The sequence below is a fragment of the Oncorhynchus keta genome, chromosome 1, assembly GCF_023373465.1.
Source record: "Oncorhynchus keta strain PuntledgeMale-10-30-2019 chromosome 1, Oket_V2, whole genome shotgun sequence".
Taxonomy (NCBI): domain Eukaryota; kingdom Metazoa; phylum Chordata; class Actinopteri; order Salmoniformes; family Salmonidae; genus Oncorhynchus; species Oncorhynchus keta.
The window spans coordinates 25,324,544-25,351,711 of NC_068421.1; the positions used below are offsets into that span (position 1 = coordinate 25,324,544).

General features: G+C 50.2%; 1 protein-coding gene across 2 annotated transcripts; it reads left to right on the forward strand.

Annotated features, from left to right (window-relative positions):
• The first annotated feature begins 1,067 nt into the window (after window positions 1-1,067).
• Window positions 1,068-26,915, forward strand: LOC118399691 (tumor necrosis factor receptor superfamily member 19-like). 2 transcript variants are annotated; one of them, XM_035795973.2, is made up of 10 exons: window positions 1,068-1,611; window positions 1,975-2,065; window positions 2,409-2,522; window positions 7,680-7,858; window positions 8,020-8,105; window positions 21,621-21,785; window positions 21,942-22,109; window positions 22,224-22,326; window positions 22,868-23,181; window positions 24,056-26,915. In XM_035795973.2, the coding sequence occupies exons 2-10, from the start codon at window positions 2,000-2,002 to the stop codon at window positions 24,058-24,060; spliced, it is 1,200 nt and encodes a 399-aa protein (XP_035651866.1). In that variant the 5' UTR covers window positions 1,068-1,611; window positions 1,975-1,999; the 3' UTR covers window positions 24,061-26,915. The 2 variants fall into 2 exon arrangements, with proteins under 2 accessions (XP_035651866.1, XP_035651923.1); XM_035796030.2 differs by having other exon boundaries at window positions 21,942-22,067.
• Window positions 26,916-27,168: the final 253 nt, after the last annotated feature.

Here is a 27,168-nt window from a genome sequence, read left to right on the forward strand (position 1 = left end):
TTCAAATAACTAACTTAATATTTATTGTAATGTATTCAAACTAGAGATATTTGCCAGATACATTATTAGAGAAATAGTAAGCGGAGCAACCTTCCGCTGTAGAAATACTGTAGTTCCATTATTTGAAATGTGGGGCAATAATGAAAATATGCAGCAGCCTACCTCAAGTTTGTACAATCATGACACAAATCTCTAGAATTTATTTACAACATGCCCTAACATGTCTACTAATTGGCTGCTCTGTTTGACTGCAAAATGTTACTTTCCTCTCACTCTGCCTCTTTCTCTCTCTCTCTCTCTCTCTCTCTCTCTCTCTCTCTCTCTCACTGTGTTTGAGTTCTTCCTATTTACATAGCTGAAAACATAAATGTTAGTAGGCCTAGTTAGGGCAGGAGTAGATTTTATGATTTTATGATTTTTGTGAAACACTGAAGGCTAGGCCTATGTGAGAAGGGACGCTATTTGTTAAAATTAGCATTATGCCTTCATGTATTATATTGTAAGGGGTCATAGGTTGTTAATAATTGCATACATTATTTACAGGTCAATTGTAAATTATTATATGGTATTATTGGTCAGGTCAATGTTGTTGCTCTAACAATTTAGGCTTAAGCCACAACGTCTATAAACATCTTCTAAACTCTTTATAATGGGGCTGCAGGGTAGCCTAGTGGTTAGAGCTTTGGACTAGTAACCGGAAGGTTGCAGGTTCAAACCCGCGAGCTGACAAGGTACAAATCTGTCGTTCTACCCCTGAACAGGCAGTTCCTAGGCCGTCATTGAAAATAAGAATTTGTTCTTAACTGACTTGCCTAGTTAAAAATAAGCTCGTTATAAACCCTTTATAAACTCCAAACATAAAGGGTAGCTACTGCATCCTATCTTATCCAAATTGACCACCATAAAGTTTGCTTGCTCTCAGCCTCTTTCAGATTGTTAACTTTGTGGCTGGTTTCCTCTCTAAAAGCTGCAGACAGTCGGCCCGACCAATCCCAGAACAGCAGAGTGACGTCATGGCATCTGCAGCTCATTGAGATGAAAGGGAATGTTGAGGGCTGTGCTCAACTTCAAACCCAAGCCTGGCATCAAACAGCGAGCCCTCAGATAAACCAAACAAACAGACCGGGGATCGCACAGAGGGAGGCGGCCCTGGAAGTGGAATAACAACACAACCAGATCTCGACGCCTTGCACTTTACAAACTCTTTGCATTTCCACATTAATGATCCCTCTGTCTTGCATGCAATTGTATCGAATTGTGAGGTTATTGTCATGCGATCATAATGACCTGTTTGTAGCTCTAGTGTCCGCCCTGTGATTGCGCTTTGATGTAGGCCTAGAGGCCGATCAGAGATCAGATTACATGTTTTAGATCGCAGCCATCCCCTGCCTTTGATCTCCACGCTGATTTTGTCTTCAATCCGGGGATTCCTCTGGACTGGAGCAGCGCAGCCGGGCAGAGAGCACATCGCATGGCTGGAATGGTCTGGAGCCCTATGCAGAACGCATAGGAGTGGATATCTGTCTCAAACTACAGTCATTCAGCCAGGGAAGGGATAACTAAAGGACGGGATAACTAAAGAACCGATCAGACTACAGCAGCACATACCAGGTAAAGCGTACAGAGGGCTGCAGTTGTTTTGTAGCCTATATGATTTTGAGACATTCAACAAACTGAAACTATTAACATAAATGTTTTGACTTTTGATAAGATAATTCTGTCATAGCCCTGGCCGGTTTTGACGCATGACGTAGCATCATTGTCCTCGCTGATCTCATCAAAAATATTGTTACAATGTTCCACAATAGTTGTACAAAACCGGTATGTTGTGATTGGTCACTATGTCTACCTGTTTGGGGGAAAGTAGCTGAGAACAAATATACAAGGTTCCACAATATTCCTTTATGTTTTTTGTTGTTGTTGAACAGAGTAGAAATTCTCATCTTCATTCTAATATCTCTCTCTCTTTTCCAGACTCATTCCACAGTAGCCCCTCAAAATGGCCTGGATGTTTGGTCAAACCTGGTTACTTCTACTGACATTTCATGTAATATACTCATCTCTGGTAAGTGTTCTGCATTGAATTTACCCAACTAGTGTGATATCAGGCTTTTGACAGGCCATTTATAGTCTGATCTGTGATCTGTAATGTCCACGTATAATAGCCTTTGTAACAGTCTCCATTCTAAGTTAGTGTCGTCAGATCTGTCAGGACATCAATGTGTAGACGGACAGATATAGTAGTCTACATAGTTTGAGGAGTAAAAGCCAGTGGGTGAAATAGTGGCACTATTGTAGGGGGATTACGCCGGCGCTGGACTCGGTTCACATTATCTCTTACTGATGAAAGGCGTGATGAAACGCAGGAATCCCTAGCTGCTCAGTATCAAATGATTTTTCCCTCTCAGGTTCCTGTAACGGCGGAGGAGGAGACCAGTGAATGCAGAGAACAGGAGTACAAGGATCAGCTTGGGAACTGTAAACCCTGCAAGCAGTGCGACGCGGGACAGGAGCTATCAAAGGTCTGAAGCCTAGTAATGTACCCTATATAGACAGTAAAACTTAGACATCCAACATATTATGTTCTTCTTAAGAGTGCCCTTAAATGTACTGCACTTTACACATAGACTTAAAAAATATATAGGAAATGTAGTCCAGATGATTACACCTCAGTTGAACAAGTTTATAGCATGTTTCATCACAGTTGAAAGGAAACCTTGATCTATAGAAATGAAAGAGAGTGAAACCATGATAAAACTGGATACTAACAGATCACTTAAATCATGTTGGAACTTCATAAACCTGAATAACCTCTGGATAAGATATACACTTAGTAAATAAAAAAAACAGATCATTTTGGGGAAAGACCTTCGTTCATCAATAGAATGAATCCCAGTGTTTAGAATAGTGAATATTATCCAGGGGACTGAGGTTATTTATGACTTCCTCTGTTTCATGGAGAAAAGGGCCAAATGGCTTTTGTAGAAAACCAACCGCTCTTTAATCAGTCACACCCATACTTCGACCCTCTGTTGCTGAATGGATTCCATTGTTTTCCCCAAGTTCCCTGTCCAAGTTATTGTCTCCATTGTTTGAAGGAAACCCTGCATAAACTTGCTGTACAGTGAGAGGGGAATGTCTTTAATCACTATTCTTGCCAAAGACATGGTGCTCTGTGTGGGCTGTGTAGAAACGGGTTGGGAGGCCATAAGCAAGTTAGTTTAGCAATGCTTTTCCTCCTACCACTTCAACATGTGCTCAGCTAAGCACAGGTAAAAAACCTTCCATCTTATACTAAATTGCCCTCTCGTATCATCTGTTGCACACATACATTTCTACCAGGTTGCCTTTTATCTTGTTACACACAGACATGCAGTCAGTGGTGGTACGCTTCAGTGGGCCCCATGTTTCTCTGCCAGTTCAACAGTCATGAATGCGAGACACCCTGGGGGTCCTGGTTAATAATTGGCTGCCTCATTCATTCTAAGTGGTAGCGGGAAGCCATCTCACAGTGGAGGGAGGCTCTAATAAAGCTGTGTGGCTGCCATAGAGACATATGGAATGTGATTATACCATCTTCTGGATGTCTGCCTGTATTGTTGTAAAGCAACATCACAAACATCAATTAGGTCTTCGTTCAGGGAACCACCAAAGCATCAGGGAAGTCTTTTGTTAAAATGATCTGATATTTGTCATTTTCATCAACATAACTTAATAGCTAGCAAGGGTTGCTTTGTTTTTTGTCCTCATATCAAACATACATACTGGTAAGAACTACATTCCTGCCTTCCGTCCCCCCAGTCCCGCTTAAATCTGAACTCAGACCCTTTGGAGTCACCATTAAGTAGGTAACCCCCCCAGGCTGTAAATTCAGCCACCAGTGGTTTCAAATGACAGAGATAGCTAATATACCATTCACTCTGACCCAAGTGGTCTCAACAACAATCTTGATGAATGTTTTGACCAGGGATGGTATTTAACAAGCATCCTGGCCTTGAGGGTCAGATTGTTGCGAGCTCTTCTGAGAATCACACAACTCTCACTTGTGCACAGGTTTCTTTCTATTAAATCCTCGAAAAATACAGAAGTCCTCGCCTTGTCTTTCATCCAGCATTTCGTCACATTTGCGCAAATCTACGATTCCAAACCATATATACATACAGTACACACAGTACATACAGTACACATAGTACATACAGTACACATAGGAGTGACTGCCCCACATATAGTGCATGCAAGCTGGGAACTGCATTAAGCCACTGGCAAAGAGGCAACATGTCTTTGATTTGTAGACACTAGACATTGAAAGAGTGTGGCAGTGTGTGGAGAACATTAGATGGCACACTGCGTTAACAAACTCATATTGTTTTACGAACTCATTCATTACTGGATCAGATGACTGGCCCCCCTAGAGACTCTTGTAATTCCGTCCTGATCTCTGAACTATCTCCCCGTCTGAACATGCTTTAACCCCAGCCAGCCAGCCAGCTCTCTCTCTCTCTTCCCTCCACACAGCTCTACCTCTGTGCTGTTTTGCTTGGCATTCTCACCAAAAACTAGATCTGGAGATAGGAGTAAAATGAGAGTTGTAAGCACTGGCTTTTGTGCTCACCTTTTAGGCTAGATCATCCTAAACCCATGGAAGTAATGACACACTTGAAAGCTAATTTACCTATACCCAATTAGCTCCATTTAAATGAGACAGTAGCATTATGTGATTCCTCGCTGCATCCAAAGATTGGATACCCTAACAGCATCTTTATTGTTAAAAAAAGGTGTTTCCATCCAATTACCAGAGACAAAGGACTGAATTAGATCATTCCGGGATGTTACAGCTCTGCCTGGGTGGAGAGGGGACAAGTTGGCTGAGTGCTCCTTTTGTTCTGTGCCCTGGCCTGTGTACATGGCAGCCCCATCTACTGCCATGCAGTGCCACATGAACAGTGTGCCAGCGCCCAGCTTTGTGGGGATCAATCCTCTTAAGACCCCTTCATCTGGAAGTTGGACGACGCTCCTCTGTCCAAAACCACTCGAAACAGCTCTGCTCTGACTGCTTTGCAGCAGCTATCCTTCCATGGCGTGCACTAGGAGAAACCCAGGCTCCAGGGTTCACCATCCTTCATGAATCAAAATTGTAACTTTATTTCCTTCTCTCTGTTGTCATCATCTCCCTTCCCTCTTTCTGTCTCACTCTGTCTCTCATCTTTCCACTGTTCCCTGCTCTGCTGGTGTGAAGGTCCTTATATGGAGATCACACAACAACAGCTGCAGTCCTGTCATAGCCTTCCTCCGGCCAGAGCCAAGGTCCAATGTCGTCTTATATGTGTTTAGCTGAAATGGCTAAATTCCTCTGGCTTCTGCCCCGACTCTGTGGGGCCATCACGGGATCCCATCTTTGCCTCACTTTTTAACATTTTCTTAGCCAGTCTGCCCACATTCTGGTGCACTGCATCCCCAGGCAGTGAAACGTGACAAGGTCAAGGAGAGAAGTGCCCTGTTTGAATCTCACCTTCACGTTAATGATATATGAGCCCCCCCTCCATCAGCCAGCCTGGTCTGGGAATGCAGTGTGGCAACAGTGGTTTAATAGTGGACGGGGGCAGCTGCTGCAGATAACACAATGACTGATGTCATTCCAGCACAGTCCTTTTGCTTGGCGTGGGATGCGATGATCAGCAGGAATGTAAATGTTCCTATGACCACAGGAAAACCAGTTTGCCAGCCTCTGTGTGCCAAATAAATACTATTTAACATTGAATAGGGATTGCATTAACATTTGACTTACTACATACACCCCATTATACATTTCTGGTCAAAACAGAATAGGCTATATTCTCTTGTCCCCATTTTATGAGGTGTACCCATTAATCCAATAGTAAACAGATATACTCATGTTATATAGATAATATATACAGGGTGATAATACTGTATATCTAATATGGGTCGTGTAATATTTTCCATCTTAGATTCGCTATAGAGGTTTAAGCATGACAACTGAGCTGATTCCTTATTAGATCACTCATTCAGTAATAGATGCTGTGCTTTTTAAGTGCAGTACCCATTGTAGGACCAGGAGAGGTATTCAACTTCTTACTCTTGTGCACCTCTCCATAATCCCTGCCCCATATCTAACTGAAGCGTTGCCTACATACACTGGCCTCTCAATCACCAGGACACTCACTGAGTTGTTCCAGAAAGAACCAGTCATACATAAACCCAGCAATATACTTGCAATAATACAACAGTGGTTGTCCCCGAGGGCCTTTATCTTTGAAATACCCGGCCATTCTGGATCCTGTTGCGGAAAGTCATGCATTGATTCTGAGAGTCAGGGAGATTATTGCCAGTGTAAGATGTTACCTTATGATCTTGGAAGCCAAGATCATTCTTTAATTCTAGACACCCTGGTCATCCTCCACATACAACACCCGTTCTGCCAGACACATTCTGTTAAAGATCCCCAAAGAACACACATCCCTGGGTCGCTCCTCTTTTCAGTTCGCTGCAGCTAGCGATTGGAACGAGCTGAAACAAATACTCAAACTGGACAGTTTTATCTCATTCTCTTCATTCAAAGACTCAATCATGGACAGTCTTACTGACAGTTGTGGATGCTTTGTGTGATGTATTGTTGTCTCTACCTTCTTGATCTTTGTGCTGTTGACTGTGCCCAATAATATTTGTACTGTGTTTTGTGTTGCTTCCATGCTGTGTTGCTACCATGTTGTTGTTATGTTGTGTTGCTACCATGTTGTTGTTATGTTGTGTTGCTACCATGCTGTGTTGCTACCATGTTGTTGTTATGTTGTGTTGCTACCATGTTGTTGTTATGTTGTGTTGCTACCATGTTGTTGTTATGTTGTGTTGCTACCATGCTGTTATCATGTTGTGTTGCTACCATGTTGTTGTTATGTTGTGTTGCTACCATGTTGTGTTGCTACCATGTTGTGTTGCTACCATGTTGTTGTTATGTTGTGTTGCTACCATGCTGTTGTTATGTTGTGTTGCTACCATGCTGTGTTGTCATGTGTTGCTACCATGTTGTGTTGCTACCATGTTGTTGTTATGTTGTGTTGCTACCATGTTGTTGTTATGTTGTGTTGCTACCATGCTGTGTTGCTACCATGTTGTTGTTATGTTGTGTTGCTACCATGTTGTTGTTATGTTGTGTTGCTACCATGCTGTTGTTATGTTGTGTTGCTACCATGCTGTGTTGTCATGTGTTGCTACCATGTTGTGTTGCTACCATGTTGTTGTTATGTTGTGTTGCTACCATGTTGTTGTTATGTTGTGTTGCTACCATGCTGTGTTGTCATGTGTTGCTGCTTTGCTTTGTTGTTGTCTTAGGTCTCTCTTTATGTAGTGTTGTCTCTCTTTATGTAGTGTTGTCTCTCTTTATGTAGTGTTGTCTCTCTTTATGTAGTGTTGTCTCTCTTGTTGTGATGTGTGTTTTGTCCTATATTTATATTGTATTTTTAATTATATTTTTAATCCCAGGCCCCCGTCCCCGCAGGAGGCCTTATGCCTTTTGGTAGGCCGTCATTGTAAATAAGAATATGTTCTTAACTGACTTGCCTAGTTAAATAAAGGTTAAATAAAAATAAATAATTCAGAGCCTTTTTCCAGCTGCCCCCAGCCCCACCTCTCACCCAGAGGGTTTCTCCTGTTAATCCCTCCAGGAATGTGGCTTTGGTTACGGAGAGGATGCCCGGTGTGTGCCCTGCAGAAGCAGCCGCTTCAAAGAAGATAGGAGCCTGCAGAAGTGCAAGCCCTGCCTGGACTGTGACCTGAACAACCGCTTCCAGAAGGGCAACTGTTCCACCACCAGAAATGCTGTGTGCGGAGACTGTCTGCCCGGGTGAGGGAGGGGCTTAATCACTTACAACAACTACTCTACTTCTACTACCAGTGTACTACTACTCAGTTACTACAGATAAATGGTCAAAGTATTGGTTCGTTACTGCACACAATCAATTAAACATCTTTCATAATAATCCAATGCTATGTTGTGTTTAACAGGTTTTACAGGAAAACTAAGCTGAGCGGATTCCAAGATATGGAGTGCATACCATGTGGGGACCCTCCACCTCCATATGAACCACACTGTGAGGACTTACTTTCTCTTCCTTTACTGGAAGTTGTGTAACATCAGAAGAACCTCTGAGGAAAAGTTCTCATTATGTTGAACCATTCACATCAGGCCATGGAATGTAGCCAGTGAAATTACAGGCAAAATAAGGAATATCCGTAGCTTGAATGAGAAGTTGAGAACATCATTAATTAAAACTATTGAACTCCAGGCTAAAAGTACAGCCAAGACCCCAAAAACATGTCAGGCCATAATGCCATAACAAAGCACATACCTTCATCTAAAACATGCCAGCACAAGGCCCTTAGAGTAATCAGAACCACAACCCCAATGGGTGGAGAAAATCACTGTTCATTCAGTAAATTCTCATTGAGCCAGCCAACTATGTTTTATGCCCAAATAAATGCTTAGTTTTACAAGTAGGCCCATAAATGTTGAAATGGATACTGCTAGCATAACAGTCGGTCTTGCCAGAACTGGATTATTTTAGCTGTGACAATAAGACCCACTATCATCGCTCCATTCTCAGGGACTGCGGAAAACCTCTTGTCTTAAGTAAAAGCCTCCATCCACATATTTCAAGACAAAAAGGAGCTTCAATGTTTCTAAATAATAGTGTGGAAATTATTGCATTACATCATGCTTCTTTAGTTAGGTCTTGAATGAAATAAGAGAGTGTAGTGTCACATCATGTACAGTAAAATTCTTAAACTTTGTCGTGTAATTTGCTAGCATGTATCCACGGAGGTCTATTAAGCATTTCTTAAAGGGTTTTTTGTTCACAAAGCAGCGGATTGAATTCCAGTAGGACACTACTACATCTCATTAGCCACCTTTTTCCAGCCATTACCAGTGATTAAGTATAACCGTATGATTTTCGGCACTCACACAGAGAGAGTGGGCTAGCTAACTTATACCTTTGGTAAATGAGTGTGACTTCCTGATGCTTGTGGAGGCCGCAGCTGTTCCTTGAGAAGGTTTGGCAGCGTGTGTGTATCCAGCTAGGTCTAGCACCCCTCTGTTAGATAAATGAAAACCTCTCCAGGATATCAGACAACTTGAACTCACAAACTGAGTTTACATTTGCTCTTTCTGGAGATGGAAAAAAAATCTACTTACATTTAGTATGTAAATCTGTGTCACACCCTCAATGTGAGCTTGTTTTACTACTACCATTTTTGGACAATAAATATTTATATTCAAGCAATAACTGTAAAACATGCAGTATTTGTCTAGATAGAGTCTACATATGACTTGACCATATGAAATCACCCTGATCATGGGCCTTGGGACATCTAAGTTATGCATGTCTGTATGTTTGGCCGGCTGTCTGGCTTGCCATTTTGAATGCAGAAGCCCATGAATCAAAATGGCCATTGTCTCCCAGAGAGAGCAGAGCTGGTAGTTACTACAGGGAGTCTTCCAAATGTTTGAAAGCCTTGATCTCTCTTCCTCTAGTGTTATCTTGTGTAGGGTGGTGAAAACTTAAAGGGCAGATCATTATAATAGGCTACACTGGCTCGGGGCGAAGCTGCAGCTGTGCAGGGAGGCCGCTTTTGGAGGAGGCCGTAAATCTTAACGCACTTCAGTCTCCTGGACTGTTTCTGGGGCAGAGTAAAAATTAGATTGTGTTTTATGGGTTCCTTCAGTTGCTTTAATGTATTTCATCTGCAGGAGTTTCTTCTGTGTCACGGTAGAGCTGTAAAGGGTGTCTGGAGAGAGGCCGACCATAGCACACCCCAATCCCCAGCTCCAGAACCGTTTTGCCATTTTTACTCATTCCAAACAGATTTACGCCAAAGTCATATGGGAATGTAGTCCGTTTTTTCTATTACCAAACCAATAATCATTGCTTCTTATTTAAGATGGAAGCTTAACAGTCAGATAAATATTTTTAGACACTTGTATCTCAAACCAGGATTTCACAGCATACACAAAAGGAAGTCAGTCCTATTTTTTTTGAAGAAAATGCAGACTCTTATCACCTCTTCATGCAACTGTAATACTTTTCCTACAGATAGGGCCTGTGGTCAGGGCTACTCGAGACCCTAAAACTCATGACCCGACTAATATCCATCCTCATTTCTCTCAACTTGTTACATTCAGACAACATTTAATTTCTTCTACTTCTACTTTCCTAACTTCAAAGGTCCGTTTCATGTCTCCTGACCACTGACTGTAAAAAAGTAGTGTTAGCAGCATGCACAGAGTTACCTAGATTGAGTTGAAAACCAACACAAGCCAAATTAGAGCGGTCAACCCTTAAAATCAAGTCCACCAAAACAAAGTCACTCAAGAGCCAATCAGGACTCCCGAGTGGCGCGCTCTCTGTGCAAGAGGCGTCATTAGAGTCCCTGGTTTGAATCCAGGCTGTATCACATTCGGCCGGTGTTGTCTGGGATTGTCTGGGGTAGGCCATCATTGTAAATAAGAATTTGTTCTTAACTGACTTGCCTATATAAAGGTAAAATAAAAAATTAAGAATTGACATGAGTAAATTGTTTATGCTCAGAGCAGCAAAGCGCCTCACCACTGCCGTAATCTAGTATCCATGTAAATGTATAAACCCACAACCCCATGGCAATGCTAGTTTGTTTTTCTTGCAACACTAAAAGGGTTGCTGGGTGTATTTATGATAGGAAAGTCTGTTTAGTCAAAAATACAAACTCTTGGTTGTGGAGGGCTCATACCTCTTTGGCAATGGGAAGTCATTCCTGTTTCACAGGTGATGAATGTGGATGGGGTCACCATTAGTTTTCAGAAGGGGCCATTCATACTTCCCACTGGGCAAAAACTGGTTAAATCAATGTTGTTTCCACATCATTTCAACCAAACAATTCACATGATGATGTTGAATCAATGTGGAAAACTGGTAGGATTTGAACAAAGTAATCAACATAAGAGAATTTCTGATTTCTTAACCTAAATCTAATGACAAGGTTAATTTTTTGGTTGATTTCAAATTGAATTCACGTTAGTTGACTACTCAATCAAATGTAAATCAAAACTAGACATTGAACAAGATGTCTGTGCCAGTGGGTTGGTGGTTCCCTGTCTCTTTGTGGTCTGTCACACACAAGGCCATGCATGGCTTTAAGTTTGGCATTCCCAAAAGTCAACAGGGAGAGAGGAGAGCATGTATCAAAACAAGCAGTTTATTGGCAGTGCGGTGGGTTGATACGATCGGCAGGTGAGGTCTCCTCAATGGGTCAGCCTTAATCTATGTTTGCTGCAGCTGTCTGGGAGTGATAAGAGCTGCCACTGGGCTGGGGGTGTGGGGGAGATAGCTGTCTGGGAGTGAAAAGGGCTGCCACTGGGCTGGGGGTGTGGGGGAGATAGCTGTCTGGGAGTGAAAAGGGCTGCCACTGGGCTGGGGGTGTGGGGGAGATAGCTGTCTGGGAGTGAAAAGGGCTGCCACTGGGCTGGGGGTGTGGGGGAGACAGCTGTCTGGGAGTGATAAGGGCTGCCACTGGGCTGGGGGTGTGGGGGAGACAGCTGTCTGGGAGTGATAAGGGCTGCCACTGGGCTGGGGGTGTGGGGGAGACAGCTGTCTGGGAGTGATAAGGGCTGCCACTGGGCTGGGGGTGTGGGGAGACAGCTGGCTGTGGAGGGGAGTGGGGAGGGCTGCCACTGGGCTTGGGGTGTGGGGGAGATAGCTGTCTGGGAGTGAAAAGGGCTGCCACTGGGCTGGGGTGTGGGGAGGGCTGCCACTGGGCTGGGGGTGTGGGGAGACAGCTGTCTGGGAGTGACAGCTGCCACTGGGCTGGGGGTGTGGGGGAGACAGCTGTCTGGGAGTGATAAGGGCTGCCACTGGGCTGGGGGTGTGGGGGAGATAGCTGTCTGGGAGTGATAAGGGCTGCCACTGGGCTGGCTGGGAGCTGTCTGGGAGTGATAAGGGCTGCCACTGGGCTGTGGGTGTGGGGGTGACAGCTGTCTGGGGGAGGGCTGCCACTGGGCTGGGGGTGTGGGAGATAGCTGTCTGGGAGTGAGGGCTGCCTCTGGGCTGGGGGGTGGGGGAGACTGCTGTCTGGGAGTGATAAGGGCTGCCACTGGGCTGGGGGTGTGGGGGAGACAGCTGTCTGGGAGTGATAAGGGCTGCCACTGGGCTGGGGGTGTGGGGAGATAGCTGTCTGGGAGTGATAAGGGCTGCCACTGGCTGTCTGGGCTGCCACTGGGCTGGGGGTGTGGGGAGACAGCTGCTGGGAGTGTGGCCACTGGGCTGGGGTGTGGGGGGAGCTGTGGGGGAGGGCTGCCACTGGGCTGGGGGTGTGGGGGAGACAGCTGTCTGGGAGTGATAAGGGCTGCCACTGGGCTGGGGGTGTGGGGGAGACAGCTGTCTGGGAGTGATAAGGGCTGCCACTGGGCTGGGGGTGGGACAGCTGTCTGGGAGTGATAAGGGCTGCCACTGGGCTGGGGGTGGGGAGACAGCTGTCTGGGGGAGAGCTGCCACTGGGCTGGGGAGACAGCTGTCTGGGAGTGATAAGGGCTGCCACTGGGCTGGGGGTGTGGGGAGACAGCTGGATGTGGAGGGGAGTGGGGAGGGCTGCCACTGGGCTTGGGGTGTGGGGAGACAGCTGTCTGGGAGGATGGGGAGGGCTGCCACTGGGCTGGGGGTGTGGGGAGACAGCTGTCTGGGAGTGATAAGGGCTGCCACTGGGCTGGGGGTGTGGGGAGGCTGCTAAGGGCTGCCACTGGGCTGGGGGCTGCCACTGGGTGGGGGTGGGGGAGACAGCTGGCTGTGGAGGGGAGTGGGGAGGGCTGCCACTGGGCTGGGGGTGTGGGGAGACAGCTGTCTGGGAGTGATAAGGGCTGCCACTGGGCTGGGGGTGTGGGGAGACAGCTGGCTGGCACTGGGCTGGGGGTGTGGGGAGACAGCTGTCTGGGAGTGATAAGGGCTGCCACTGGGCTGGGGGTGTGGGGAGACAGCTGGCTGTGGAGGGAGTGGGGAGGGCTGCCACTGGGCTTGGGGTGTGGGGAGACAGCTGTCTGTGGAGGGAGTGGGGAGGGCTGGGGAGACACTGGGCTGGCACTGGGTGGGGGTGTGGGGAGACAGCTGTCTGCGGAGGGAGTGGGGAGGGCTGCCACTGGGCTGGGGGTGTGGGGAGACAGCTGGCTGTGGAGGAGGCTGTGGGGGAGGGCTGCCACTGGGCTGGGGGTGTGGGGAGACAGCTGGCTGTGGAGGGGAGTGGGGAGGGCTGCCACTGGGCTGGGGGTGTGGGGAGACAGCTGTCTGCGGAGGGGAGTGGGGAGGGCTGCCACTGGGCTGGGGGTGTGGGGGGAGACAGCTGTCTGGGAGTGATAAGGGCTGCCACTGGGCTGGGGTGTGGGGAGACAGCTGGCTGTGGAGGGAGTGGGGAGGGCTGCCACTGGGCTGGGGGTGTGGGGAGACAGCTGTCTGCGGAGGAGTGGGGAGGGCTGCCACTGGGCTGGGGGTGGGGAGACAGCTGTCTGCGGAGGGGAGTGGGGAGGGCTGCCACTGGGCTGGGGGTGTGGGGGAGACAGCTGTCTGGGAGTGATAAGGGCTGCCACTGGGCTGGGGGTGTGGGGGAGACAGCTGTCTGGGGGTGGTAAGGGCTGCCACTGGGCTGGGGGTGTGGGGGAGACAGCTGTCTGGGAGTGATAAGGGCTGCCACTGGGGGGGTGTGGGGAGACAGCTGGATGTGGGGAGTGGGGAGGGCTGCCACTGGGCTGGGGGTGTGGGGAGACAGCTGTCTGCGGAGGGGAGTGGGGAGGGCTGCCACTGGGCTGGGGGTGTGGGGGAGACAGCTGTCTGGGAGGAGGGCTGCCACTGGGCTGGGGGTGTGGGGGAGACAGCTGTCTGGGAGTGATAAGGGCTGCCACTGGGCTGGGGGTGTGGGGGGGGATAAGGGCTGCCACTGGGCTGGGGGTGTGGGGAGACAGCTGTCTGTGGAGGGAGTGGGGAGGGCTGCCACTGGGCTGGGGGTGTGGGGAGACAGCTGTCTGCGGAGGGAGTGGGGAGGGCTGGCACTGGGCTGGGGGTGTGGGGAAGACAGCTGGCGGAGGAGTGGGGAGGGCTGCCACTGGGTGGGGGTGTGGGGAGACAGCTGCTGCCACTGGGCAGCTGTCTGCGGAGGGGAGCTGGGGAGGGCTGCCACTGGGCTGGGGGTGTGGGGAGACAGCTGTCTGGGAGAGAGCTGCCACTGGGCTGGGGTTGTGGGGAGATAGCTGCTGGGAGTGATAAGGGCTGTGGGGTGTGGGGAGACAGCTGTCTGGGGTGGAGGGCTGCCACTGGGCTGGGGGTGTGGGGAGACAGCTGTCTGGGAGTGATAAGGGCTGCCACTGGGCTGGGGGTGGGGGGACAGCTGTCTGGGGGAGGGCTGCCACTGGGCTGGGGGTGTGGGGGGGGAGACAGCTGGCTGGTGGAGGGGACAGCTGTCTGGGGGAGGGCTGCCACTGGGCTGGGGGTGTGGGGAGACAGCTGGCTGCGGAGGGCTGCCACTGGGCTTGGGTGTGGGGGACAGCTGGCGGAGGGGAGTGGGGAGGGCTGCCACTGGGCTGGGGGTGTGGGGAGACAGCTGCTGCCACTGGGCTGTGGAGGGGACAGCTGTGGGAGGAGGGCTGCCACTGGGCTGGGGGTGTGGGGAGACAGCTGCTGCCACTGGGCTGGGGGTGTGGGGAGACAGCTGTCTGGGAGGATAAGGGCTGCCACTGGGCTGGGGGTGTGGGGAGACAGCTGGCTGCGGAGGGGAGTGGGGAGGGCTGCCACTGGGCTGGGGTGTGGGGAGACAGCTGTCTGTGGGGAGGGCTGCCACTGGGGAGACAGCTGGCTGGGGGAGCTGGGGAGTGGGAGGGCTGCCACTGGGCTGGGGGTGTGGGGTGTAAGGGCTGCCACTGGGCTGGGGGTGTGGGGGAGACAGCTGTCTGTGGAGAGTGGGGAGGGCTGCCACTGGGCTGGGGGTGTGGGGAGACAGCTGTCTGCGGAGGGGAGTGGGGAGGGCTGCCACTGGGCTGGGGGTGTGGGGAGACAGCTGTCTGCGGAGGGTGGGGAGGGCTGCCACTGGGGGGAGACAGCTGCTGATAAGGGCTGCCACTGGGCTGGGGGGTGGGGAGACAGCTGTCTGGGAGTGATAAGGGCTGCCACTGGGCTGGGGGTGTGGGGGGGATAAGGGCTGCCAGCTGTCTGGGAGTGATAAGGGCTGCCTGGGGAGACAGCTGTCTGGGAGTGATAAGGGCTGCCACTGGGCTGGGGGTGTGGGGGAGACAGCTGTCTGGGAGTGATAAGGGCTGCCACTGGGCTGGGGGTGTGGGGGAGACAGCTGGATGTGGAGGAGTGGGGAGGGCTGCCACTGGGCTGGGGGTGTGGGGGAGACAGCTGTCTGCGGAGGGGAGTGGGGAGGGCTGCCACTGGGCTGGGGGTGTGGGGGAGACAGCTGTCTGGGAGTGATAAGGGCTGCCACTGGGCTGGGGGTGGGAGGGGGAGGGCTGCCACTGGGCTGGGGGTGTGGGGAGACAGCTGTCTGGGAGATAAGGGCTGCCACTGGGCTGGGGGTGTGGGGGAGACAGCTGTCTGGGAGTGATAAGGGCTGCCACTGGGCTGGGGGTGTGGGGGAGACAGCTGGATGTGGAGGGAGTGGGGAGGGCTGCCACTGGGCTGGGGGTGTGGGGAGACAGCTGTCTGCGGAGGGGAGGGGAGGGCTGCCACTGGGCTGGGGGTGTGGGGAGACAGCTGTCTGCGGAGGGGAGTGGGGAGACAGCTGGCTGCCACTGGGCTGGGGGTGTGGGGAGACAGCTGCTGCCACTGGGCGGAGCTGTCTGTGGGGGTAGTGGGGAGGGCTGCCACTGGGCTGGGGGTGTGGGGAGACAGCTGTCTGCGGAGGGAGTGGGGAGGGCTGGCACTGGGCTGGGGGTGTGGGGGAGACAGCTGTCTGCGGAGGGGAGTGGGGAGGGCTGCCACTGGGCTGGGGGTGTGGGGAGACAGCTGTCTGGGAGTGATAAGGGCTGCCACTGGGCTGGGGGTGTGGGGGAGACAGCTGTCTGGGAGTGATAAGGGCTGCCACTGGGCTGGGGGTGTGGGGGAGACAGCTGTCTGGGAGTGATAAGGGCTGCCACTGGGCTGGGGGTGTGGGGAGACAGCTGGCTGTGGAGGGGAGTGGGGAGGGCTGCCACTGGGCTGGGGTGTGGGGAGACAGCTGTGCTGGGGAGGGCTGGACTGGGCTGGGGGTGTGGGGAGACAGCTGTCTGCGGGGGAGTGGGGAGGGCTGCCACTGGGCTGGGGTGTGGGGAGACAGCTGTCTGGGGGAGACAGCTGGCTGTCTGGGGAGGGCTGCCACTGGGCTGGGGTGTGGGGAGACAGCTGTCTGTGCAGCTGCCACTGGGCTGGGGGTGTGGGGAGACAGCTGTCTAAGAGCTTCCACTGGGCTGGGGGTGTGGGGGAGCTGTCTGGGAGTGATAAGGGCTGCCACTGGGCTGGGGGTGTGGGGAGACAGTCTGATAAGGGCTGCCACTGGGCTGGGGGTGTGGGGGAGACAGCTGTCTGGGAGGATAAGGGGCCACTGGGCTGCCACTGGGCTGGGGGCTGTCTGGGAGACAGCTGCCACTGGGCTGGGGGAGGGGACAGCTGTCTGGGGAGGGCTGCCACTGGGCTGGGGGTGTGGGGAGACAGCTGGCTGTGGAGGGAGGGGAGACAGCTGCTGCCACTGGGCTGGGGGTGTGGGGAGACAGCTGTCTGGGAGTGATAAGGGCTGCCACTGGGCTGGGGGTGTGGGGAGACAGCTGTCTGCGGAGGAGTGGGGAGGGGCCACTGGGCTGGGGGTGTGGGGAGACAGCTGTCGGGCTGCCACTGGGGGGGGTGTGGGGAGACAGCTGTCTGGGAGTGATAAGGGCTGCCACTGGGCTGGGGGTATGGGGAGACAGCTGGCTGTGGAGGAGTGGGGAGGGCTGCCACTGGGCTGGGGGTGTGGGGAGACAGCTGTCTGCGGAGGGGAGTGGGGAGGGCTGCCACTGGGCTGGGGGTGTGGGGAGACAGCTGCTGCCACTGGGCTGGGGGTGTGGGGAGACAGCTGGCTGTGGAGTGGGGAGGGCTGCCACTGGGCTGGGGGTGTGGGGAGACAGCTGTCTGGGGTGATAAGGGCTGCCACTGGGCTGGGGGTGTGGGGGAGACAGCTGTCTGGGAGTGATAAGGGCTGCCACTGGGCTGGGGGTGTGGGGGAGACAGCTGTCTGGGAGTGATAAGAGCTGCCACTGGGCTGGGGGTGTGGGGGAGACAGCTGTCTGGGAGTGATAAGGGCTGCCACTGGGCTGGGGGTGTGGGGGAGACAGCTGGCTGTGGAGGGGAGTGGGGAGGGCTGCCACTGGGCTTGGGGTGTGGGGGAGACAGCTGTCTGCGGAGGGGAGGGCTGCCATGGGCTGGGGGTGTGGGGAGACAGCTGTCTGGGAGTGATAAGGGCTGCCACTGGGCTGGGGGTGTGGGGGAGACAGCTGTCTGGGAGAGACAGCTGCCACTGGGCTGGGGTGGGGAGACAGCTGTCTGGGGTGATAAGGGCTGCCACTGGGCTGGGGGTGTGGGGGAGACAGCTGGCTGTGGAGGGGAGTGGGGAGGGCTGCCACTGGGCTGGGGGTGTGGGGGAGACAGCTGTCTGGGAGTGATAAGGGCTGCCACTGGGCTGGGGGTGTGGGGGAGACAGCTGTCTGGGAGTGATAAGGGCTGCCACTGGGCTGGGGGTGTGGGGGAGACAGCTGTCTGCGGAGGAGTGGGGAGGGCTGCCACTGGGCTGGGGGTGGGAGACAGTGATAAGGGCTGCCACTGGGCTGGGGGTGTGGGGAGACAGCTGGCTGTGGAGGGAGTGGGGAGGGCTGCCACTGGGCTGGGGGTGTGGGGGAGACAGCTGTCTGCGGAGGGGAGTGGGGAGGGCTGGCACTGGGCTGGGGGTGTGGGGGAGACAGCTGTCTGCGGAGGGGAGTGGGGAGGGCTGCCACTGGGGGTGGGGGACAGCTGTCTGGGAGTGATAAGGGCTGCCACTGGGCTGGGGGTGTGGGGAGACAGCTGCTGCTGCGGAGGGGACAGCTGTCTGGGGGAGGGCTGCCACTGGGCTGGGGGTGTGGGGGGAGACAGCTGTCTGCGGAGGGAGTGGGGAGGGCTGCCACTGGGCTTGGGGTGTGGGGAGACAGCTGTCTGCGGAGGAGTGGGGAGGGCTGCCAGGGGAGACAGCTGTCTGGGGGAGGGCTGCCACTGGGCTGTCTGGGGTGTAAGGGCTGCCACTGGGCTGGGGGTGTGGGGAGACAGCTGTCTGGGAGTGGGGAGGGCTGCCACTGGGCTGGGGGTGTGGGGAGGCTGTCTGTGGGGGTAGTGGGGAGGGCTGCCACTGGGCTGGGGGTGTGGGGAGACAGCTGTCTGCGGGGGAGTGGGGAGGGCTGCCACTGGGCTGGGGGTGTGGGGAGACAGCTGTCTGCGGAGGGAGTGGGAGGGCTGCCACTGGGCTGGGGGTGTGGGGGAGACAGCTGGCTAAGGGCTGCCACTGGGCTGGGGGTGTGGGGAGGCTGTCTGGGGAGGGCTGCCTGAGACAGCTGCTGCGGAGGGAGTGGGGAGGGCTGCCACTGGGCTGGGGGTGTGGGGGAGACAGCTGTCTGCGGAGGGGAGTGGGGAGGGCTGGCACTGGGCTGGGGGTGTGGGGGAGACAGCTGTCTGCGGAGGGGAGTGGGGAGGGCTGGCACTGGGCTGGGGGTGAGGGGGAGACAGCTGTCTGGGGGTGATGGCCACTGGGCTGGGGGTGTGGGGAGACAGCTGGCGGAGGGGAGTGGGGAGGGCTGCCACTGGGCTGGGGGTGTGGGGGAGACAGCTGTCTGCGGAGGGGAGTGGGGAGGGCTGGCACTGGGCTGGGGGTGTGGGGGAGACAGCTGGCTGTGGAGGAGTGGGGAGGGCTGGCACTGGGCTGGGGTGTGGGGGAGACAGCTGGCTGTGGAGGGAGTGGGGAGGGCTGCCACTGGGCTTGGGGTGTGGGGACAGCTGTCTGCTGGCACTGGGCTGGGGGGTGGGGAGACAGCTGGGGGGGGAGTGGGGAGCTGGCACTGGGCTGGGGGTGTGGGGGAGACAGCTGTCTGCGGAGGGGAGTGGGGAGGGCTGCCACTGGGCTGGGGGTGTGGGGGAGACAGCTGGCTGCGGAGGGGAGTGGGGAGGGCTGGCACTGGGCTGGGGGTGTGGGGGAGACAGCTGGCTGCGGAGGGAGTGGGGAGGGCTGCCACTGGGCTGGGGGTGTGGGGGAGACAGCTGGCTGCGGAGGGGAGTGGGGAGGGCTGCCACTGGGCTGGGGGTGTGGGGGAGACAGCTGGCTGCGGAGGGGAGTGGGGAGGGCTGCCACTGGGCTGGGGGAGACAGCTGCTGCGGAGGGGAGTGGGGAGGGCTGCCACTGGGCTGGGGTGTGGGGGAGACAGCTGGCTGCGGAGGGGAGTGGGGAGGGCTGCCACTGGGCTGGGGGTGTGGGGGAGACAGCTGTCTGCGGAGGGGAGTGGGGAGGGCTGCCACTGGGCTGGGGGTGTGGGGGAGACAGCTGGCTGCGGAGGGGAGTGGGGAGGGCTGGCTGGATCAGACGGCCATGACATGGGGTTTCCACAACTGTACAGTGGAAGAAAAAGTCTGAGAGGTTTTCTGCACCATGGTGAGAAAAGGATGTACCTTGCTTGTGTAAGCATGGGTGTAGGTGTTCAGTCAAATCTTTCAGCAAGTAATTTTGGGTTACTTTGATAGAGGACTTTCCAAAAGATGGATAGGAAGGACATTCAAAGATTTTCTTTAAAGTTGTTTGATTTAGTGGAGAATGTTACCGTATCCTCACAAAATCATCTTAATATATATCAAGTTATATTCCTCTATATAAACTGTCTAGTGTAATTTATGTATTTGCCTTGATCTGAGCAGTGCACTCCTGTCAAAATTGTTAGAAAATGGCACTTGGTTTCTGTCATAACAGTTTTGAAGACCTATCTCCCCTGAAACGTCCTAATCTTGTTTTAATAAGCTATTATCACCTGTTTGTTCACAATGTATATTTAAATGCTTATTTATTTAGCCCCCGGGTCAAACTGAAATTTTAAGCCTCACCGGCAGTTTGGGATTTTTTTCTTTCTCAGATGGAATGTACAAATACCCTTATCCCCTATCCTCTATCTCGCTGGAATATAAAACCTTTTCCAAGGCTAAAGTCATGTTTACATTGCATAACAAAGCTCTTGAATTTGAAAAGACCAAACCCACTTTGTTTTATGATTAATGTACTAAAAAGCAAACAGTGATTGAAGGGGCCTATTGAAAAATATTTTTCAAAAAATGTATATATTAAACAGATCTCACATAATCACTATTTTCTCTATAGGGGGCGGGTAGCCAGTCACTTTGTCATAGTAGGTGTAGTATTACTTTAGGTATTTTGCTTTCTATGTAAACCTACACATCAACTATGCACAGCTCTTGACTCACTTTAAATTCTATAAGAATGTAATTGTGATGAGGGAGAGTAATATTGACCTACAATTTTAATCACAGATAATACAATCATACTTCTGTTGCTTTTTAAAATAATATCAGTGGCCTTATTGCCTATGTTTGCCTTGTGACTAGACATCCGTCATGTACGAAATTATTCCTCAACAAAGTTTGTTTGCTTTGTTTAGGAATTAAGCAGATAGTTATATCCGATAAAGAACCATTACAATGACATTTTAGTCATTGAACCTTCATTTAGCATAAGGAGATTGTATCTAATTTGTTATGACATCTAGCACATTAAGCCCTGATGTTCCATATCCGTGGGAAAGTGTTTAATGAGAAGCTGTCCTCAAGGCCAGGTCCCTTAATGTGAGAGTGTGTGAACAGTTTGGCGGTGGGGAACCTAGACAATGGCAGCAGTTGCAGTCATGGGATAAACACACATGCACGAATGCGCGCACACACACACACACACACACACACACACACACACACACACACACACACACACACACACACACACACACACACACACACACACACACACACACACACACACACACACACACACACACACACACACACACACACACACACACACACACACACCAGGCTTGTTTGAAACGTCTGGCCAGACTACACAGACATAATGATGGGGCTGTGTGACTGGCATGAGAGGGCCTTGGGGTGGGGGGATGAATGACGGCAATAACTCATCATCCAGAGGGAGGGGGAGAATCTACTATAGACATTCTCCTTTGAGCCTGTCTCCTTGGAGGACTCATTGGGTCAAAGACAGCTACTACATGCCAGTAATAAACATAAACCTAGAATGGACACAATTCAGGTGTAGAAAAATACTTGTTTTCAATATGGCCAGATAGTACTACCAAGGTCAGACAAAGACATGACACAGTCGACTCTAAAATATAGTTGTTCTAAAACTATACAATTGAAATGTTTTATTTAATGAAACTTTTTACAACTTATACTGTAATTTCCGATGTTATTATATCAGAAGAACTGCATTGGTGACGTTTGATGCTCATATTGACCTTCTCTCTCACCCCATCTCTATCTCTGCCCCTGCAGGCAGCGGGCGGGTGAACCTGGTTCCCATCCCCCCGGTGGTGACCAGCCCTCGGGACATGGCTCTGGCAGCAGTCATCTGTAGCGCTCTGGCCACCGTGCTGCTGGCCCTGCTCATCCTCTGTGTCATCTACTTCAAGAGACAGCTGCTGGAGAAGAAGCCCAGCGGTGAGTGACCAACTTGAATTTGAAAGAAGTCATTACAATGGTGTGGAAATCTCAGTGTAGCATTGGGACCAACAGGTGGCTTTGCTATTTAAATATAGCAGCTGCTATCTTGCACTTGTTTGGGGTCTCCATTATGAAAGTGTATTTTTGCTTCAGCAACTCTAAGGTCCCAGGATGGTCCGTACAGTGGAGCAGAGTTGTCCTGCTTGGACCGACGGAAGCTCCATGACTTCCCTCAGCGCCCATGCTGCCAATGTCACCATGGGCCAGGCCACACCTGTGGTAGGTCCTATTACTGGTGGGCTTCTACAAGCACATCAAGTGGTATGGAGTCTTTGACTTTATCACTATGGTACTGGCATTACTGTACGCTGAGGCTTCTTGGCCAGGTCATCCATGCGTTCTAATGGTTGGCGGTTATTCCTGTGTGATTTCCAGGCCCAGTGCACTTGATCCCCTCCCTGTGCTGTGATGAAATCTGCAGTCTGGGCCGGAGCAGAGACACCAGCCCCTTCCAGTCCCAGATCAGCCTCAACGAGGGGTGAGGACCATGACACAACACTACTCACCTCCACTCAAAACCATCAACCAACATTAATTAACCACCAATCAACATCACTTAACATTGTTCAACACCGTCATAATTCATCAACAAAAATCACCATCTATTTTAGTACATGGATGCCCAGATATGACAGTCAGAAGAACAGGTAACAAACACAGCAACTGATATGGTTTGACATCATGTCTCCTGGAATCCCAGAAAGACCTAGAAGTGTAGACAGACAGACAGACAGACAGACAGACAGACAGACAGACAGACAGACAGACAGACAGACAGACAACCATTGCTGTGGTGGATAATGTTTGCAAAACCAAACAACATTCCTTTACACACCTCTGGTTCAGAACAGGAAGAGAAACACAGACAAGGCCAACAACAGTCTTGTTATGGTGTTAACTTTGGGTCTGTTTGGGAGATTACTGTCAGAGAAGTGCCTCCCTGGGACTGTGGTTGGATCATTATTGCTAGGAATGGGAGAGATTTATGCTGCTGACACAGCCTCCATTTTCCCCTACAGATGCAGCATAAACCCCTGTGAGGAGAACGTCCTGGCCTATCTGAAAGCCCATCCAGAGCCCTGCATCTCCAGAGAGGCTGGCGAGACATGGCCACTCATGCAGAACCCCGACTGTGTCGAGAGCTTGGGATCGCTCCGCTGCAACCCAGAACCCACAGAGAGGTGCGATGAGGGCGAGGAGGGCGAGGAGAAAGAGGAAGAGGGGTTCACATTAAGTGAGGACACACAGGAGAAGCCAACTGATCAGAGCCAGGAGAAGACTGGTGCCTTGACAGAGGTCCTCCTTCCAAAGCAGCAGCCATCTTCACTGGAAGGTCAGTGGTGTCTTGCTGTACTGTATGACCTTTAATGCAGACACAGACAGAATGGTCCTCTGTGTACATACAGTTTGAAATTGAGCGATGATTGGTATATAACATACTTAAAATGCTCACTTACAGTAGGGTAAGCTTTCCCAGTAATTATACATGAGCCAAGCCAATGAGCGATTAACAAGCTCAGTAACATACTATTCTTCACTGTGTTAAGAAAAGAGGAGAGTATGCAAGTGCAAACACTATTAAGCTCAGGAAACTAAAGGCCTTCGGTAAACTATGCCATGAAAGGAATGTGCTGTAAAGAAACATCACTGCTTCTCCTTCCCCTCAAAAACTATTTAGAATTCTTCTGCATAGCAGGTTCCCACCAGATTAATATGAAATGGAACCGATAAGAAATGGTTGTCCATTAAAACAGATACACGCTATTTATAGAAAAAGCTTCAGTGTATCTGCCAAATGGAGCTTCAGAACCAGAGCAGACTGCCTGAACTGATGGAATCCAGTGAGTGGGAATGAGCTCAGATCAGAGCAGCAGAAGCCCCAGCAAAGCAGTCATGTAGAAAGTTACAACACAGAGACTACAGCACAGAGGCGTCAGGACAGAGAAGACATTCTGTGTCCTAAAAGCCTAGTTCAAACACACACACACACACACACACACACACTTATTTTACCATAACTGTTGCACACCCTTTGATCGGCAGGGACAGTGGTGTCCATGGAAACTGGAAGCAAAGATAGGGCCAGGCCGCAATCCTAGCCGAGCTTTCTGATATTGTTTTAACTGACTCGGTCCCTGCCTGGCCTGTGTTAGGTAGATAGATTACTAATGACCTTGTGTGCTTTTCTCCACTCTTTCTTTTTCCAGGATGACATGGATTTAGTTGGCTCGCGTTCCACCCTTGAACCACCCTGGACCGGAAAACAGTCCAGAAAGATCCCGTTTCAGATTACATTAGCCCACACACCAATTTCAAAATAGTGTGTGGCACACAATCTCTTTCAAGCGGCTTGTGACCCACGGCCTTCCGTCACGCATCTGAAGCGACTATGTAAATAAATGCAAACAAAAGCACTTCACTGTAAAATAAAGCACAAGAGCAGAGACTGAAAAGAAATCTATGCACAACGCGATGTTGCCGGGAGGCTGATATAATGAAGTTCAAATGATGACAAAATGACTGTTGACTGGTACAAAGTAAATAGAAGCCATCCCCTTTGTTTCGGATGTCTGCTTAAGAATGTCTTACATCTACTTATGTAGGTGACTAGCAGCAACAGTATCACAGATCTGGCAGTGTGACTATTGGTGTGTCTTAATAACTGACAACGTCTCCTTAAAGGGCCTAAGAGAAGCACGTCAAAACGGACGTCTGTGATTTCTGGTGCACATTGAAGACAGTCTAGATAATACTGAATAAGACCTTTTAAGGATTGGACCCTTTTTTCACCAAATTTAGCCTAAAATGACATACCCAAATCTAACTGCCTGTAGCTCAGGCCCTGAAGCAAGGATATGCATTTTCTTGGTAACATTTGAAAGGAAACACTTTGGAGTTTGTGGAAATGTGAAAGGATTGTAGGAGAATATAACACAATAGATCTGGTAAAAGATAATACAAAGACAAAACCAACATTTTTTTGTACCATCATCTTTGAAATGCAGAGAAAGGCTAAAATGTATTATTCCAGCCTGGGTGCAATTTAGATTTAGGCCACTAGATGGCAGCTATGTACCTGCAAAGTTTTAGACTGATCCCATGAACCATTGCATTTCTGTTCAAATGTGCCTAATTTGTTTATTAATAACTTTTATGTTTAAAACTGTGCACTCTCCTCAAACAATAGCATGGTATTATTCCACTGTAATAGCTACTGTAAATTGATCAGTGCAGTTAGATTAACAAGAATTTAAGATTTCTGCCAATATCAGATATGTCTATGTCCATTGTTCTTGTTACTTACAACCTTATGCTAATCGCATTAGCCTACGTTAGCTCAACTGTCCCGCAAGGGACCCACCGATCCTGAAGAACAATGAGGAATATTTGTCTGTGATATCAAATTGGTTGTAGATCTTGTAAAATAGAAAATAGGTCAATATTTTTGTAACGTAGACATAACTGACTAGTGGCAAATATGCCTGTTTTTTTCAGTTGCAGTATTGGTGGTTGTGCATAATTTTATTATACACTTCCACAATTAAATTAAATTTGATATAAATGTCCATATTTGTAAATAAACCACTTCAACAAGACAAACTATGCGATCTTGATTGTTGTTCAAATATCTCTAGTGAATAGCACTGAAATGGCCCATCTTAAATCCTACACCAAGGACCTCAGACAACCTGCAATCATCACTACATCACATACTACATTCACTTCAATATACAGTGGGGTCTCTTTCTGAAACTCAACATATTACTTCCCCAAAAATAATATGATTGGATTTGGTTCAGAACAAGATACATACAAGTAATGAAAATAAAGCTTCCATTAGCGATTTCATATTTAGGACATTATTCATGGCTCTGTGCGATGTACAGTAGGCCCTCATGTGGTTACAGCTACCCAGCTCGCTCCTTTTGATAGCATGTCCACACCTTGATTAACCATCTGAAGTAAGTCCCACCTCACCGGGTGACGTCCAAGGTCTGATAGCAGTGCTAGGCAAGTAATGCTCCCGAGTAGTGTAGCGGTCTAAGGCACCACTACAGACCCTGGTTTGATCCCGGGCTGTTTCACAACCAGCTGTGACTAGGAGTCCCATAGCCCAGCGCACAATTGGCTCAGCATCGTCAGGGTTAAGGGAGGGTTTGGCCGGGGTAGGACGTCATTGTAAAAAAATAACAATTTGTTCTTATTAACTGACTTACCTAGTTAAATATAGGTTACATTTTTTTATTTATTAAAAGGACATTGTATGGTGAGCAGCTGCAACCTCAGCCCCTAGTAATTACAGTCAGAATCTGTTGAAACAGATGTAACAGCTGGTAATACTTGATTCAGCTAGTCGTCACAGTCTGGGTCGTGCTCTGTGTGAATTAAACAGAAGTCCCTCAAATCTCTGATTCATAACACCTAAGAGTCACTATCCTTCCTTCTCTGCCCATAACCTCCCCTCCCTCCACCCATCTCTCCATAACAGGAACACTTAGACAAAACAGAGGGAGCAGATTTGCCTTTAAGTCAAAACACTGGCAAAATGACAGGAATAGCAGGTGTTGTATTTGTCACCTCTGATCTGAACAGGAAATAACAATGAACTGCTCATACTTTCTCAGAAAATTATATTCAACGCTCACATATTGTTGTACCAGATATGAGTATTTTCTCTTCCTTAAATCTATGGGCAGATTTTTAAAAATAAAAAAAATAAAAATGTCTACATACTTCAACTTATCTATTTATATGGACATTGGAACAGATGCTTCAAATTTACATTCTCAAAGTGCTGAAGATTATATTGCACAATGATGCAATATTCTGAATTACAGAATGTACTTCTAGTGCTTTCCATAATTGATATGCATCAATGACAAATATTTGTGAATATGGTATATTACATGTGGTATATGAACAGATCTGCAAAAACGTTCATGAACCACGTAGAACTTTTGGTTGACCTAAATCACTAAATACTAAACTGAACAAAAATATAAATGCAACATGTAAAGTCTTGGTCCTATGTTTCATGAGCTTAAATAAAATAGCCCAGAAATGTTCCATATGCACAAAAAGCTTATTTCTCAACAAATTTTGTGCACAAATGTGTTTGCATCCCTGTTACTGAGCATTTCTCCGTTGCCAAGATAATCCATACATCTGACAGGTGTGGCATATCAATAAACTGATTAAACACCATGATCATTACATAAGTGCACCTTGTGCTGGGGAAAATAAAAGGCCACTCTAAAATGTGTGCCCCACATGTCTCAAGTTTTGAGGGAGTGCGCAATTGGTATGCTGACTGCAGGAA

Excerpts from the sequence above, each read along its gene's own strand:
- LOC118399691 (XM_035795973.2), top strand. The coding sequence starts at position 2,000 with ATGGCCTGGATGTTTGGTCAAACCTGGTTACTTCTACTGACATTTCAT. Across the intron at positions 2,066-2,408 it reads ATGTAATATACTCATCTCTG|GTTCCTGTAACGGCGGAGGA; the intron begins GTAAGTGTTCTG and ends TTTCCCTCTCAG. Across the intron at positions 7,859-8,019 it reads TGCGGAGACTGTCTGCCCGG|GTTTTACAGGAAAACTAAGC; the intron begins GTGAGGGAGGGG and ends TGTGTTTAACAG.